Source organism: Fukomys damarensis, unplaced genomic scaffold (assembly GCF_012274545.1).
Source record: "Fukomys damarensis isolate Sample0158 unplaced genomic scaffold, DMR_v1.0_HiC HiC_scaffold_13, whole genome shotgun sequence".
NCBI classification, from domain to species: Eukaryota; Metazoa; Chordata; class Mammalia; order Rodentia; family Bathyergidae; genus Fukomys; species Fukomys damarensis.
The window spans coordinates 22,633,028-22,650,349 of record NW_022900925.1 but is presented as its reverse complement, the minus strand read 5'-3'; the positions used below and the strand labels follow the sequence as shown (position 1 = coordinate 22,650,349).

The 17,322-nt window shown below is 47.5% G+C and overlaps 2 protein-coding genes across 3 annotated transcripts in view; both read left to right on the top strand.

Moving 5' to 3' along the window:
- Rad51d (RAD51 paralog D) overlaps nt 1–11,821 on the top strand; it is an 18,089-nt gene extending 6,268 nt beyond the window's left edge. For both annotated transcript variants that reach the window (XM_033762907.1, XM_010641369.2), the window contains 7 exons: nt 932–1,013; nt 1,238–1,372; nt 1,884–1,979; nt 4,997–5,087; nt 5,212–5,282; nt 9,615–9,782; nt 10,105–11,821. In XM_033762907.1, the coding sequence (XP_033618798.1) occupies nt 932–1,013; nt 1,238–1,372; nt 1,884–1,979; nt 4,997–5,087; nt 5,212–5,282; nt 9,615–9,782; nt 10,105–10,188 (727 nt within the window). In that variant the 3' untranslated portion in view covers nt 10,189–11,821. The remainder of the gene's footprint in view (nt 1–931; nt 1,014–1,237; nt 1,373–1,883; nt 1,980–4,996; nt 5,088–5,211; nt 5,283–9,614; nt 9,783–10,104) is intronic.
- The window catches only part of Rffl (ring finger and FYVE like domain containing E3 ubiquitin protein ligase), a 79,221-nt gene continuing 67,116 nt past the window's right edge, over nt 5,218–17,322 (top strand). Inside the window, exon 1 of the mRNA XM_033762906.1 lies at nt 5,218–5,282. The gene's annotated coding sequence lies outside the window, so the exon portion shown is untranslated. The remainder of the gene's footprint in view (nt 5,283–17,322) is intronic.

Genomic DNA, 17,322 nt, shown 5'->3' with positions numbered 1-17,322 from the left:
GAGAGAGAGAGAGAGAGAGAGAGAGAGTGGGGGGGCACTTTTACAAAGCTCTTGGAAGACAGATGTAGTGGTACGTACCTGCCTATAGTCCTGGCTACTAAGGAGGCTGAGGCAGAAGGATCATTTGAGCCTTTGAAGCTAGTTTGGATCATTTGAGTTTGAGGTTAGTTTGGGCCATAGCAAGACCCGATCTCAAAGACAAAAACAAAGAATCTGCAACCTCCCCTGTAATGTGCAGGCAGGCCTGAGGATGACAGGTTTAATGGGTCTCAAACTTAAGTGTGCATCAGAGTCACCTGGAGTTCTTGCTGAACTCAGCTGTGGATTCTGCCCCTAGAATTTTTTTTTCTTTTTTGTGGTACCGGGGATTGAACTCAGGACCTTGTGCTTGTGAGGCAGGTGCGGTGCCACTGAGCCACTGAGCTAAATCCCTGGCTCCTAGAATTTTTGATTCCAGAGGTCTAGGGGAGGAATGCTGAGAATTCACCTTTCTAACCAGTTCCTGGGTGTTGGTGGGGCTCCTGGACTGGGACCACAATGTGGGAGACCCACATGGCCACAACCACCAGGCCTTCCTAGATCTCAGCGGGAGGAAGGGGACCCAGCAGGGCAGAGCTGGACACTCTTTATTAAATATGGGCAACGAGAGCACAGTTATCCCAAGCAGCTGCAGGGCTGGAGTGGGAACCGGAGCCTCTGATGGGCAGGAGCCCATGGTCCCTGTAACTGAAATGATTGGGGTGATTGTGCTGAGTACTGCTCACCATATAAGGCTGCATCGTGGGGCCTGTAGTCTGTGGCTGCAGGATCCTCCTGACCAAGCTGTGTGGGGTGTCTCTGGACAGAGCTGGTGCTGGGAAGGAAAGTCTGGCCTTTCTCCTCCTCTCTTTCCCCCTAACCTGAGTTATTCACTTTTCCCTTCTGCCATCAGCCTGGATAAACTGCTGGATGCTGGTCTCTATACTGGAGAAGTGACTGAAATCGTAGGGGGCCCAGGTAGTGGCAAAACCCAGGTACGTAGGAGTCCAGCAGCCAGGAGGACTGGAGAAGAGGGGTGCGGGTCCTGGGGCCCCTGGGGGAGCTTCCAGCGGTCTCCTCTGGGGTCAGGGGTCAGAAGAGACCGGGTGGGTGACGGGAAGTGGACTTGGCCTTGGCCTGTTTGTGCCCCTGGAGCCCGAGTGTGCTGGGGAGCTCCCACCCCGGGCTCTGGTCCTCCTGCTGGCCCATCTCTCCTCAGGTGTGTCTTTGTGTGGCTGCACATGTGGCCCACAGCCTGCAGCAGAACGTCCTGTACATTGACTGCAATGGAGGCCTGACGGCCTTGCGCCTCCTCCAGCTGCTGCAGGCCAGGACCCAGGATGAAGAGGAACAGGTAAGGGCTTGGCTGGGTTCCTTTGAGAGTCTCACACCGCAGGACCTCATTGTCCCTTACACTGCAGAAGTTTGGACCATTGCTGTGGAACTTGTGGTCCTGATGTGCTTCCTGCGTGCCTCAAGCCTCCCCTGGGAATGCCATCCTCCCGCTGGGATGCCATCTACACTACACCTGCCCTGTCCTTCCCGGAAACCCTCCCAACTCCCTGCATACCCCAAACCGTGCAGGCATGTACCCAGCATCTGCGTTTCCGGCCCATTTCCTGCTCACGGTACACGTCACTGATCAGTGATATCTTGTCTTTCCCACTCAGTTCTGAGGGTTTTACAGCTGAACACGCAGGCACCTGCCACCATAAGCTCTGCTCCGTCAGACAGAACCCACTTGGCCTTTCTCGACCCGAGTGCTTGAATCTAAGTGCCCCTTTGCTTTCTCACCCTTCTAATCCCTCTGCCACTTACTCCCCCAACTTGTTACTCCAGGCCTCTGCTTGTCTTCCCGCCCTCAGGCAGGAGCTCTCCAGAGGATCCAGGTCGCACATGCGTTTGACGTCTTCCAGACGCTAGACCAGCTGCAGGACCTCCGAGGCGCTGTGGCCCAGCAGGTCAGCCTGCTCCTCTGCCCCCTCCCTGCTCCGCCCAGCTTGCCAGGTGCCGCCTGGTGCGGGCAGGTGTCCTACACCGAGTCTACCTGGGAGCGCAGATGTGCGATCTGATGACTCCAGCTGGGCTTTCAACTCCCAAGGTGGAATTCCGTAGTGCTTAGTCCTTTCGCTTCACTGTTTACATGTTCATCATCCCTGCTAAACAGTGAGTGAAGATGACTGAGTGATTACCATTGCTCCAAGCATCTTGTATTCACACATCTACTTCTCTATTCAGGCCAGTGAGGGGTAGATCTTTTTGCTCCTCTTCCCTTTATAATTTTATTTCATGCTATTGGGGGTTCAATCCAGAGCCTTCCCTCTGAGCTACAGCCCTAACCCTTTATTTTTGAGGATCTTGCCAAATTTCCCAGGCTGGCCTTGAACTCGGAATCCTCCTGCCTCAGCCTCTCAGATTGCTGGCAGTGGATTATATTATGTGCCACTGTGCCGGGCTACCTCTTCCATCTGATTGGTCAGTTTTGGTTTTTGGTTTTGGGGAGGTGTTTGTTTGCAGTACAGGGATTGAAGGCCTCCTGTGCTAGGCAGGTGCTCCACCAATGAGCTCCACCCCCAGCCCTACTTATCCAAAATTGAGTTAGATGTGTATCTTGGCTCGGGGGCTGGGCCCACCTTCTCTGAAGTCAGGAGATTCTGCCCAGGACCCAAACGTATTCAGAGTCATGTTAGCCAAGGATGGGATGGATATTTTGAATGGCGATACTTAGATGGGATTTGATGCACTGATTTATAGACTGTTACATTGGGAAGGCACCTTAGAGACAGAATGGGTTCGTTCATCTCAAACCTTTTCCCTGTCCCTACAGAGACTTGTTCCCACAGGCATACACAGGGTTGTATGTGAAGTAAATGAGTTTTACAAACTTTAGAATGTAGCCTAGTTGAACTAGTACTTGCTGCAGGAGACATAGCTGGTTAGGACCCACCAGTGTGTGGAGACATGAAGTCACACCAGCCCTCTCGTTTTTACACATAAAAGAGGGCCAGAGAAGTTAAGTGTGTAGCCAAAGGCACCACTTTGTAGGACAAGCTCTAAACTTAGAGCCTACATCTCAACCAGGCATGATGGCTAGCACTCTAGGAGGGTGAGGCAGGAGGATTGTAAGTTCAAACCCAGCCTGGGAAGTTTAGCAACTTAGTGAGACCCTGTGTCCAAATAAAAAAAATCAGCTGGGGATGTAGCTCAATGTGAAAGCCCTGGGTTCAATCCCCAGTACTGAAACAAAACAAAACAAAACACACCAAACCCTGCATCTCTCTCAGCCAGGCATGATGGAGCATGCCTATAATCCTAGCTACTTGGGAGGTTGAGGCAGGAGGATCCCAAGGGTGAGGCCAGTCTGAGCAACTTAGCAAGTTGAAGGCCAGTCTGAACTGCATAGCAAACCCTGTCTCAAAATTTAAAAACCATATTTATTGTGCCCTAGTCTCCATGGCCGAGAATCTGGGTGTGCTTAGCTGGGTCCTGTTGCAGGGTCTCGTGGACTATAATCTGGTCATCAGCTGGGCTGTGTTCTCAACTGGAGGCTCAGCTGGGAAGAATCTGTTTGCAAGTTTGCACACATTTTCCAGCAACTTCAGTTTCTTTTCGGCATTGGCCAGAGGTCACTTTTGGCTCCCAGAGGCTGCCCTCTGTTCCTGCCATGTGACCCTTTCCACTGGGTGTTCACCGTGTGGCCACTCACTTCTTCAAGACAATAGGGACAGTAAGTGCAAACAGTAGCCCAAGTTTCATGTGTATGTAGTACTTGGATTGAACTGGGGCCTTTGCACTGAGCTATGTCCCCAGCTCTTTTTTTTTTTTTTATTTTGTTCCATTTTGCTTTGAACTCAAGATCCTCTTGCCTCTGCCTCCCTAATGCTGGGATTACAGGTGAGCACCAGCAGGCCCAGCAACTTTTGACATCTTAATGGTCAGCAGCAGGACACAGGTCTCAACTGCTTGAAGGGAAGCGATTCTAAATGGCTTGAATTCCCAAAGTTGATGGCCCCACAGATGACCTGCCAGCAACATAATCAGAGCAGCAAAAGTCTTGCTGTCCCATTTAGCTAGACAGGGGCATGAGGAGGTCTAAACCAGTTTTAGCTGTAGCTTCTCCCTTTTCTGCCATTCTCTTGTAGACCAGCTGGTAACTTGCCAAGGATAGTTGGAAGATGAGGGAGACATGTAAAAAAAGCAGATAATGCTGAATAGCTAAGACATAGCCAGTGGCTAGTAGAAACATGTTTGTAGAAACAGAGTCAGGAGGGCCAGGGATTTAGATCAGAGGTTCTGCTGCCTGCCTCACAAGTGCAAGGTCTCAAGTTCTATTCCTGGTACCAAAAAAAGAAAGAAAAGAAAAAGAAACAGGATACAAGGAATAAGGGAAAAAGGAAGAAGCAGGGGAAGCCAGATGTGGTGGCACATGCCTTAATCCCAGCACTCTGGAGGCTGAGGCAGGAGGATTGCCATAAGCTTGAGGCCAGCCAGGAATACACAGCAGAGAAATGAGGAGGATGCTAACGTGTGTACAGACAAAGAACTGTTTTTGTTAGGATCCACTTTAGCTATGGCGAGGAGGGCTGCCTGCATGAGCTAGGAGACAGTAAAGACAGAGCTAACCTCTTCAGCAAAGGAAGTTAGGAATTTGGGATGGAAGTGAGCAGGAAAGGGAGTGAGAGGGAGCAAGAGAGTCAGAAAAGGAGCTGGGTCTAATGGGATGGTGGGAGGCCGGACGGGAGAACCTAGAGATGGCCGTGTTTACACCGTGAGTCACAGGCTCTCCATCCACCCGAGTCTTCAGTGTGTGTTACACGTACAGATGGGGGCGGGGGGCGCTGCAATTCCATGGTGCCTGCACGGCTGTCTCTGCAATGGGGAGACTGTTTCTGAGCAGCTTCTGACAGGAGCGAGCTTGCCGGCAGTGGGTGTGCCCCAGAGGCCCTGGGTCCATGGTACCTGCTCCCCACCCCTCCAGGTGACCGGCTCTTCAGGGACCGTGAAGGTGGTGGTTGTGGACTCCATTGCTGCGGTGGTCTCCCCGCTTCTGGGAGGGCAGCAGAGGGAAGGTGAGTGGTGTGGCCAAGCCTGTGGGCAGGGGACGGACTGATCGCCAGCTCAGGCAGGAGTCTAGACTCCCGCCAGCCCAGTCCCAGTCCTCTCTGCCCTCCCCATCTGCTGCTCCTCCCCCAGGCTTGGCTTTGATGATGCAGCTGGCCCGAGAGCTGAAGACCCTGGCCCGGGACCTCAGCGTCGCAGTGGTGGTAAGGAAGTGGGCTTGGTTTGCCTGTAGCTAGCTCTTTGTCCCCTTTAAGGGGCAGCTCTGGATCTCGGAGAAGCCTGGCTTCTCTGGGTCAGCTGGAGCCCCACTGCGTGGGGATTGGATCACAAGCAGCCCCGGAAACCAGGGACCTTTTTGTTTGTCTTTCTTTCCTTCCTTCTTTCTTTTTTCTCTCTCTCTCTCTCCCTCTCTTTTTTTTTTCCTCCCTCTCAGGACTGGGATTGAACCAGGACCTTCACACTAAGTTACATCCCCAGCCCCTTATTTGCTCATGCTGGTCTTGATCTCGGAATGTTCCTGCCTCAGCCTTTCAGAGGGCTGGGATCACAGGCTTGCACCACCACACCTAGCTGTTGCTGCTGCTGCTGCTTCTCTCTTCTCTCTTCCTTCTTCCTTCTCCTTCCTCTTTTGTTTTATTTCCTTTATAAGTCAGAGTTATTGAGGTATAATTTACATAAAATAGCTTTCTCCTTATTTGAAGGTAACTGTTGGGTATAGTTGTGTCCAGTCTTGTTATATACCAGAAGATCTCCTGGTCCCAGACAACCACTCATGTGTTTTCAATAGTTTTGCCTTTTCCAGAGCTTCATAGAAATGGATCGTTTTGTGTTTAACCTCTCCTGCTTGTGAAGCGGTTTTTATTATGTTATGTTTTTGTCACACTGAGGATTGAACCCAGGGCCTCTTACATGCTAGACAAGCATATTACCAATGTGCTACACTGCCAGCCCATGAAGCAGTTATTTAAAAGCCTGGGTAATTCTCATAGCAAGAGTTTAAAAAAAAAAAAAGAGAAATATAAGATTCAGACTTGGAATCAATCTCCACATTCACAAAACCATGTTAATGTTTTATCTCCATAAAATCTTTTTTCTCTGAAAAAAAAGTTATATAAGATTCAGACTTGGAATCAATCTCCACATTCACAAAACCATGTTAATGTTTTATCTCCATAAAATCTTTTTTCTCTGAATATGTACTAATACTTTGAATCAACTTTCTAACTTCATAAGACAAAAATTAATTTAACATCTCAGTCCATCTCCCGTGTTCTTACAGAGATTCTATTATTGTCATTTTTAGCAGCCACATATTATTTGTGTGTTTTGAGACTGTCTTGCTGCATTCCCCAAGCCAGCCTCCAACTTTTGATCCTTTAGGAGCAACATATTTCTTCCAGTTTTTTTTATTATGGTGAAATATACATAGAATTTATTGTATTAAACATTTTGAAGCTTACAGTTTAGTGGTATTAAACACATACAATGTCTGAGCATGGTATTGCATACTTGTCATCCCAGTGAGTTGTGAGGCAGTCAGAGGCAAGAGGATTGTAAATTCGAGCCCAACCCTGACAGCTTAGCAAGACCCTGACTCAAAATAAAAAAGGACTGGGCCGGGAATTTAGCTCAGTGGCACCACGCCTGCCCCACAAGCTCAAGGTCCTGAGTTCAATTCCCAGTACCAAAAAAAATAAAAACTTAAGACTTTAAAAAGGACTGGGGTGTAGCTCTGTGAAAGCCCTGGGTTCAGTCAAGAGTATGGCAATAACATGTATGTTCATATAAATGCACACATACAGTGTTATTAAATACTGTCCATCTCTATCACTTTGTTTTGAGACAGGGTCTTGCTATGCAGTTCAGGCTGGCCTTGAGCTCACTATGTGGCACGGGCTAGACTTAAACTTGGGGCAATCCTCCTGCTTCCTCCTCCTGAGTACTGGGATTACAGGTGTCCACCACCACGCCAGACTGTCTATAAACTTTTCATCTTGTAAAACTGAACTCTGTGCCCATCAAAAATATCTCCCTGGGACTGGGGATTTAGTTCAGTGACACCACACCTGCCTTGCAAACGCAAGGTCCTGAGTTCAATCCCCAGTGCCTAATAATAATAATAATAATTACTTCTCCCTACTCCAAGCTTCTGACAACCACCACTCTACTTTCTGTCTCTATGCTTTTGACTCTGCTAGGTACCTCAGGTAAGTGGAATCAAATGGCATTTGCCGGTTGTGACTGGCTTCTTTTGCTTAGCATACTGTCCTCCAGGTTCATCTGTGTTGTAGCATTTGTCAAAGTTCCCCTTAATGAGGCTGAGTAATGATTCTGTTGTACGTGTTTGCCGTGTCGGCTTAGCCGTTCAGCCGCTGATGGGCACTGACGTTGCTTCTACCTTTAGGCTGTCATGACTAATTCGGCTACATACGTGGGTGTGCAGACAGATACCTCTCTTATCTCTACTTTCACACCTTTTGGGTCCATACCCACATATGGAATTGTTAGATAAAATGGTATTTCAATCTTTAATTTCCTCAGGAACTGCCCTGCTGTTTTCCACAGTGGCTGTAATAGCCACATATTATATTGTTTAGTGCTTGTGTCCCAGAAATCAGTGAACTTTTTTTTTTTTTGGTACTGGGGATCGAACTTGGGATCTTGCACTTGCGAACCACTGAGCTAAATTTTGGCCCAAGCAAACTATTTTATAGAAGGCCAGGTAGTAAATATCAGAGGATTTACAGCCACGTAGTTTGTGTCACAACTACTCACTCTGTCAGAATGTTACAGAACCAGCCATGGATGAACATAAACAAATGACCAAGCCATGTTGCAATAAAATTTGATTTATGTCCAGGTGTGGTGGTACATACCTGTAATTCCAGATACTTGGGTGGCTGAGACAGGAGGAATACAAATTCCTCCTACATAGCAAGGCATTTTCTCATAATAAAGTGAAAAGGGCTGGGGATGTAACTCAGCACTCTGTGGGCTTAATCCCCAGCCCCAAGAAAAATAAAAACAAAACAAAACAAACAAAACTTTTGAGAGGCTGAGCCAAGAGGCTAGCTGTCAGTTCGAGGTCAACCTCTGCTATACAGTGAGTTCAAGGCCAGCCTGAACTGCATAATGAGATCCTGTCTCAAAAACAAAACAAAACAAAACTTGGGTTTACCAAAACAATTTTTGAGCCAGATTTAGCCTGTGGGCCACAATTTGCTTCCCTCACTTGCTATGCCATAATGATCTAACCAGTTCATTGGACCTTTACAAATAAAACTACAGGGCTGGGGATTTAGCTCAGTGGTTCCGCTGCCTGCCTCGCAAATGCAAGGACCTGAGTTTGGTCCCTGGTACCAAAAAAATAAAAAATAAAAAATAAATAAAACTACAGCAACCTGCTGGGCGTGGTGGCACACACCTGTAATCCCAGCACTCAGGAGGCTGAGGCAGGAGGATCGCTGTGAGTTCGAGACTAGTCTGGGCTACATAGTGAGTTGCAGGTCAGTCTCAACTACATAGTGAGACCCTGTCTCAAAAAACAAAACAAAACAAAACAAAAAAACAACAAAAGCTACAGCAACCATCCTTATACCTAAATCTCCACATAGCTCGTATTACTTCTTCCTACACTTGATCTTAGCTAAAAGGCCAAGAAGCGATCATATTACTTCTTCCTAAGTATGTAATTACTGACTCAGGGATACATGTGTTTTTGTTTTATGAGTTGGACATCTGACTATGCGTCCCACACTGGCTTTGAACTCCAAAGTTCAACTCATGCTCCTGCCTCAGCTTCCTGAGTAGCTGGGACCACAGGTGCATGCTGTCACCTCCAGCTAGCTGCATGTACTTTTAAATGTCTAGATGTCATATGGCTGCTATCTGAAGAAGGTTATGCAAGTTGTAACCCACTGGCTGTGTAAAGGAATCTGTTTTCCTGTTCTTTTGTTTGAACACAAGGTCCCAGGGCCTGCCTTCCTCTCCTGGCTTTGGGATATTTGTGGGCACCTGCTGAGTGCTGGGTGCTGGCAGCGATGGCGAGGATTCGTTTCAGCCACAGTTCTGCTCTTGAGGGGCTCCTGAAAGTTGCATCCTCCATGGCCAGCCCTGGCAGGGGGCGCCAACCTCCAGATGAGGACTCTTCTTCCGAAACTCCTCTCACTCCACATGCAGGCGCACCCCCAGATGCAGAGGCCTGGACACACGCGGTCCCTGGATGCATTCTGTTGGGCTGGGTGTATAACAGGTGCAAGCCCACCACTAGCTTTAGGAAACTGCAAATAGAACCACTTTTTCCCAGACAAGCACCCCGTGGTCTTCTCTTTGGGGTCTGAGGCATTGAGATTTAGTGGTAAGAGCTGGGAACAGGTCAGGATCCCCAGGATCTGGTGTCAGGCCTGCTGCTAAGTTATAGAGCTTTGGGGGCATCATTTCTCCACACTACGCTTCCGTTTCCCCATGTGTAAGGTGGAGCCGTAGGAACAGACATCCTCTGTACTAGCATGATGCATCTGTAAGCCTTTCTGCAGGTGACCAACCACATGACCCGAGACAGGGACAGTGGAAGGCTCAAACCTGCACTGGGACGCTCTTGGAGCTTTGTGCCCAGCACCCGGGTTCTCCTGGACAGCATTGACGGAACAGGAGCATCAGGCAGAAGCCTGCGCATGGCGTGTCTGACCAAGTCACCCCGTCAGGTGAGCAGCCCCAGAGAGGCACCAGGGACCTTGGGCCTGGGAGGGTAGATTCTATGCCCCAGGTGTCTAGGGAATTCCATTATAGTGGTGCACGCCTGTAATCCCACCACTTGGGAAGTTGAGGCAGGACGATCACTGAGAGTTTGAGGCCAGCCTGGGCTACATAGTGAGTTCAAGGCCAGCCTGAACTGCATGGTGAGACCCTGTCTCAAAAGACAAACAAACAAAAGAGCAATTCTTTGATGCTGAAGCCCTGAAACTCAAGAGCACCTACTTGGGTTGCTTCCATCGATGTACCTCTCCCTCCTGTCTCTTCTTCCAGCCAACAGGGCTCCAGGAGGTCATGGACATTAGCACCTGGGGGACTTCAGAGCAGAGCCCAGTGTTACAGGGAGAGCAGACGTGACTGGTGCTGTTGATCAGGAATGAGGGATGCGTGGAGCAATGGACTGCTGTTCGCTGCCACCTAGTCCCTGGACTGCAGGAGTTCACAGGTGCCCAGAGGTCCCCTCACTGTGGAAGCACACTGAGCCACAGAACAGAGGATGCCCAGAAGCCCAAGCTGGTGCTAAGTCCCTTCCTTCACACCTACCATCTGTGTTTCCAGGTGAAGCTGAATCCTCCCTGGCTAGGGCATTTCTAAAAACACCACACTAGGGCCGGGGCTTTGGCTTAGTGGTTCTGCTGCCTGACTTGCAAGCACAAGGGCCTGAGTTTGATCCCCGGTACCAAAAATAAATAAATAAAATAAAGTAAAAACACCACACTAGTGACAGATGGATGGCCCCAGGTGTCACCATCAGAGCCTGTGCTCAATCCTAGCACAGGGTTTAAATCTGGGAAGCCACACTAGCCTGCCTTTGCCCCCCACTTCCTCCCCCTCCCTTCCTCCCTCCTTCCCCGCCTCCCCTCTGCCTGTTTTTGTTTTGGAGACTCGCTTTCCCTCACCTCTATTTCTGAGTTACTGAGTGGAAAACCTCAAATGAATGTAAAACTCTTCATCATGTTCTACTCTTAATGGGATATAAAAAGAAAATTCCTGGAGCCCCAGAGCCACCTGATTTCTCCCCCAGAAGGTTGTTTTTCCGATCCCCTAGTGAGCTTCCCCACAGAATGATATTCCTTTCTTCTTTTCGGTTTGGTTTCACACACCTGCATGCGTCCTCACGGCGACTAGGTGAGAATGCAGGCTGGAAGCTGTCCCAGGGATATAATTTATCAGGAAGGAAGGATATGACCCATTTCTAGTGAATCCAGCCACTTGTTTAATATGCTCGATGCCCTGTAGGGCCCTTCCGCAGTATAGAATAACCAGAGGTGCCAAACCATGGCCTTGCCCATAAACAGACAGAGGAGATTTTGCACAATAAATAGAGCCAGCTGGGAAAATTGATGCCGGCGTAAATAATACATGGCAAATCTAGTCTTTTATGCATAAATTCATTGCTGGTAGCTCTGAGATGCAATATAATTACATCTTTCTTCCTGCCAGCTGTACCACTGCCTTGTGCCTTAGTGTATAAAATAACCCCCTATCTGTTACCAGCACTGTGGCCATCCGTCTGAGAGTCATAAGCCTGGCTGGCTGGGATGGGAGGATGACACTAGAGAACAGAAAATAAAAGATGTCCCCCCAAAGCCTCATGCTTTTTCAGAGGTGGCTGAATCTAGAGTGTGTGATTGATTCATGGTGGGGCTGGGGCTGAGGGCACTGGGATTAGGACATAAGTGCTACCTGCCCCGAGTAGTCCGAATAAGATAAAAGGGGCAGAAAGATGCGGTTAAGGTCTCTTGTTGCTTTTGCTATGATGTGGGTGCCATGAACTGTTTCTCCTCTGAGGTGCCCCTCTCATATCTGCAACCCTGCCTTAGAGCCAGCTGATTATGGATCAAAACCTCAACAAACTGTGAGCTAAATAAGCCTTCCTCCCTTTAACTTTAGGTGTTGGGTATTTTGTCTCAGCAAGAACAAAAGTAAGTAAGATGGTTATTACCACTTTGTATTTTGTTTGGGGTTTTGGTTTTTGTTTTGGCAACACTGGGCATGGAAGCTGGGCATGGTGGTGCACACCTGTAATCCCAGCAGTAGGGAGGTTGAGACAGGAGGATCACTGTGAGTTCGAGACCAGCCTGGGCTACATAGTGAGACCCTGTCTCAAACAACAAAACAAAACAAAATAAAAAAACACCTGGGGATGGAACCTGGGTCTTCACATATGCTAGGCAAGCACTCTACCACAGCTATATCCCCAGCCCAGGACCACATTTTTCGTTTTGTTTTTGGTACTGGGAATCGAACTCAGGACCGTGTGCTTGCGAGGCAAGTGCAACCACTGAGCTAAATCCCCGGCCTGGGACCACATTTTTGTAAAGGGAGATTTTTCTTGGTTCAATGGGCTATTGTATAGTTACTGTCTTGGTGGAGCAAAGAGGAGTCAGAGGTATACTTAGATGGTGTTGCATTTGTCACCAAACCCCGGTACTTGTTTTCACAGAAGACCCCCAGAGAAATCAGTCTTCAGCATTCACACCCTGTGTAGTTGGTGCTCTGTGCAGTACCCTAGGTGGACTCTCCTGCCCACGAGCCTTTTGCTCCCTTGGCTGATGTGTCTCCCTGTTTACCTCTACTGTGTCTGGTGCGTGCCCACTCTGACATCCTGCCTTTTTTATTTATTTTATTTATTTATTTTTTGTGCTGGGAATCGAACTCGGGACCTTGCGCTTGCCAGGCAAGCACCAGAACCACTGAGCTAAATCCCGGGCCCATCCTGCCTTTTTTAAATGCCTCAACTGTGGTGTAGCATGCCTAGCATCAGCACCACGAATAAAGAAAAGAGAAGAGAAGAAAGGGCTGGGGATTTGGCTCAGTGGTTCTGCCGCCTGCCTCACAAGCGTAAGGACCCAAGTACGATCCCAGTACCAAAAGAAGAAAGAGAGAAGAGAAAGTAAAGTTCTCCTGATTGCCTTTCCTCCTTTTCTCTTGTCCAGTTGCATTGATTGCACTAACTTCAGGACTGTATTGAGGAGAAGCAACAGTAGCCAGCATCTTGGTCTTGTTCCTGCTATCAGTAGGCTGCTTTCAGTATTTCATTGCGTTAGATACCTTAGGTTCTGTGCAGTTTCCTTTTATCAAAGTAAAGACTTCCTGAAAGTCAGAAATCCAGTCAACCTTGGAGGGGTTTTGGGAATTGGCCATTGTGTTTGCCAAGCAGAGTTCTCCCTCTGAGTCCATAGCAGCTCCACAAGCCCAAGCTGCACAACTGTGCTTCAGCTTCTTCTGAAGCACATAGACTCCTTGAGCAGCTCCCAGCCCTATTCTCTGGCCTCTCCCTAATTTCTAGGCATTGTAGCTCAGTTTATGTGTTTGGCCAGGAGACATAGACTTATGCTAAAAAGGGTACAAACTCAAGAAACAGGATTTTCTTTTGTCAGTACTGGAGGTTGAACCTGGAAATGCTCTGCCACTGACCCACATCCCAGCTTTTTATTTTTTAATTTACAGACAGGCTCTCACTAAGTTGCCCAGGCTGGCCTTGAACTTATGATTCTTCTGGCTCAGCCTCCTGAGTAGCCAGGATTACAGGTGTACATTATCATACCCAGCCAGGAGCAGCATTGTAAATACCTCTATTAATTTGGTTTTTGTTAATATTTACTTACTTTAGATGTTAAACGATTACCTCTTTAAGCCTGAGTTTCATCCACTGTGAAACAGGAAAATAACATGTGCTTCATAAACTTGTTTTGGGGTCACAGAACTTATGAAAGGTTCCAAAAGCCTTTCCAGGCATGCAGTAAGTACTCCATCTCATAATGGTGAGAGGCTTCTGATGCCTGGGGGACACTAGTGAGAGCCTTCTGATAAGCTAGGGCCAGCTTCATGGTCGTATGACCAATGTAGTCACACAAGGCCCTTTGCTTAGAAGTGTCCTGTATTTAGTTTAATGCTATGATATTGTCATCTTAAAACTATGCATTTTGGACCAAGAGTCCCACATTTTGCACCGTGCTCACAAACTGTAGCCATTCTTGACTTCAGAAATGGGTCAAGTTGTTGTTCTGGCCCTTGTTTTTTTTGAAGATCCCTTACCACTGATTTCTTAGGGAGTCATTTCCTTGGAGTGAATATATAACTTATTCATAGATAAATTAGCATTAGCATCCTGTGTTTCTTTATCTCTGTGTGTCCCATTCTGGGGTAACCATGCAGCCTCTCTGAGAAAGGAACAAAATGTATTTTTCACAGTGTATTCAATCCTGAGACATTAGGGGAGCTGGTGAAATGGAATAATGATTTGGGATTTTAGAATCAAGAAGAGATAATGGGTTCAAAGTCCTGCTGAGGGCTTTTTGGCTTTTTTGTTTGTTTGTTTTTTTGAGACAGGGTCTCACTATGTAGTTGAGACTGACCTGGAACTCACTATGTAGCCCAGGCTGGTCATGAACTCGCAGCGATCCTCCTGCCTCAGCCTCCCGAGTGCTGGGATTACAGGCGTGCACCACCATGCCCGGCTTTTGGCTGACTGCTTTGGATAAGATAATGTCTCTGTCTCCCTGGTAAAATCTATGTTGCAGGGGAATTACATTTTCTTTATTGGTGAGATGTCTCAGGGGAATTAAATAGATAATTTATTTAAAGTGATTTTCAGAATCTGACACATAGTAGGTGCTCAGTCACCATTAATTCTGGCTTTCACCAGAAGTAGCAAAAATCAGGGCACTAGGACTTACAAGCCCTGCTGGTACTAATAAAATAAATGTTTGATTTTTTTCACTGTTATTGGGGTAAAAGCATGTGCTTCATAAATATGTACTGGAAAGTACTTAGCAAATGAGTAGAAACAATAAAAACATGTCCATGTAAACAGTTCCTATAAATATGTCACTTGGTAGACAAATTAGTGTTTTATTACTACTAAATACTATTGCTTGAGGAAAAGGATTTCAGATTACTTACACAGTGTGTACATTATTGAGCATCTCTGTGGAAGGGCACGGTAAAGATGAAAAATAGTGATGACCACCGGGCCTGGTGGTGCAGGCCTGTAATCCCAGCACTCAGGAGGCTGAGGCAGGAGGATTGCTGTGAGTTTGAGACCAGCCTGGGCTACATAGTGAGTTCCAGGTCAGTCTCACTACATAGTGAGACCCCTCTCAAAAACGAAAACTCATAGTGAGACCCTGTATAAAGAAACCAAAGGAATTATTTTTAAAAAGTGACAACAAATTAAAGATCTAGATTTGTTTAAAAAAAAAAAAGAAAGAAAGAAAAATAGTGACGACAACAGTGCCTAAGGTACAGCAGGGAGGCGTGGGGCACATGCGCCTCTGAGCCTCCTGGCTTCTGTGACATGCACATTAGGTAGCAGCCTTCCACTGATTTAGTCATAACGTGGACCAGGGAGCCCCAAGACAGATTTCCAGAGATGTCATGAGTTCAGACCCAAGTTATTGGGTCCAAGTGCATTAAGTGCATTCCCTTTCAGAATTGTGCACTCAATTTGTAGCTAAGTTTAAGACATCGCTGGGTCTCATTCTTGTTCTGGACCTGTTACATTTCCGTGGCTATCATTCATATCTACAGAAGGAGAGACTGCTGTGCCTCAATCACAGCTCAGTAGTTCATTTCAGAAATAAAAGAAGATGGACAATTGTTGGCATTTCGAGAGAAAAAGAACCAGGGCCAGGGATTTAGCCCAGTGATGCTGTGCCTGCCTTGCAATTACGGGTCTTGAGTTCAGAGAGAGAGAGAGAGAAGGAACCAATGGGAAGTTCCAGGTTCAACCCCAGCATCTCAAGGTGTGTGCACATTTGTGTGTGTGTGTGTGTGTGTGTGTGTGTGTGTGTGTGTGTGTGTGTGTAGTGGTATGTGTCTGTAATCTCAGCTACTCGGACTGAAGCAGGAGGATTGAAAGTTCGAGACCAGACTGGGCAACTTTGTGAGACCCTGTCTCACATTAAAAAAAAAAAAAAAAAATGGTTGACGATGCAGCAGCTCAGTAGTAGAGAGCTTGTCTAGCATGTTCGAAGCCTTGTGTTCAAACCCCACTACTGCAAAAATGAATAAATAAATAGTACGGCTGGGGACATAGCTCAGTGGTAGAGAGCTTGGGTTGCATGCGTGACACTCTGGGTGTGGTTTCCAGTACTGAAGATAGAAAAGGAACCAGACAGGGAAGAGAGAAGGTAATAAATGCTTTTGGAGGGGAGGGAATAAAGAAACAGCCCCGAAGAAGCAGAGAAGAGATATTACATCAAGGCAAGTTACAAAAGATAAATAGGAAAAAGTGGGCATATTTAATTCAGGAATAGGAGGACCATCTTCCCACACATTCCAGGTGGTACAAAGAAGTGACATCATTCCAGCTCTGCCTTTTTCTATCTGTGTAGATTTGCGCAAATTACTTAATATGTAGATCTTCATCGATAACGTGGGAACAATGCTATGTAGTTTGCTGAGTTGTTTTGAGGATTGGAAATGATAAAGATACTTGTAGTAAAGTAAGAAAGTCGAACTTGTGCTCCTCCTGGGTCAACCTCCTGAGTAGCTGGAATGATAGGCGAGAGCCACTGGGGCCAGTTGTATACATATTTTATTGGAATTTCCCTCACAGTATTCCATATTTCAAAATACTGAGGCTGAGGATATAGCTCAATGGTAGAGCACTTACCTAGCATGTGTAAGGCCCTGGGTTTGATCCCTAGCATTGCAAAATAAATAAAAATACAAATGGCCCAGAAAAACTGTAGGCAGACTCAATAGGAAACTAAAGCCTAAGAAAATTGTGTCACTAGAGACGAGTCAGAAGAAAAGATTAGGAAATTTTCTTAGCCCACGCTGGCTGATGGTCCCTTATGCCACCCTAGTGTTTACTAAGCACTTGGTACCTTAGCTCATCATTTCCAGGACAAGGAAAAGAGTTCAGAAAGGTTAGGCACTTTACAGGAAGGCACACAGCTGATGAATGACCAAGGTGGAGTAGTTGTCATTCTACCACAGCCTTTCCTAGCTATCGCCTCATTGTTGTGGGTCAGACTGGGAAATGCTAGAGGTCCCAGCGCAGCAATGCGCAAGCTTGGGTTTTGATGTTTCTCAGAGTTGGCTGATATATGACCTCCTAGTTGTGGAACCTGGAATTAGCTCGGGAACCGCACAGCCTGGATTTCTTCAGCTGTGAACCTGGAGCCATCTGGAGATAGTATTTCCCTGGAGAAGCAGCGAGATACCAAAGTGAGGCAATTTCCAAACATTTACTATCAAACAAGCTCAGAGATGTTCAGGGACTAGCTCAAGGTACTCCCAGTACCCGGACATGGCCCATCGAGGACTCAGAAACCTGGACTCTGCTCTTCAGACAGAGTTCTGTAGCCAAGGCAACCAGGACAGGCTGATGCCCAGGGAGGGAGCCACACCTCCCCGGGCTCCAACCCGGCCCCGCCTCCCGAGGATGGGTACCGCCAGGGGGCGCGCGAGGAAGCTGCACTCTACCCCTCCGCGCGCCTCGCTCCTCTATGGTGTGGCTGCCGCGACGGAGAGGGA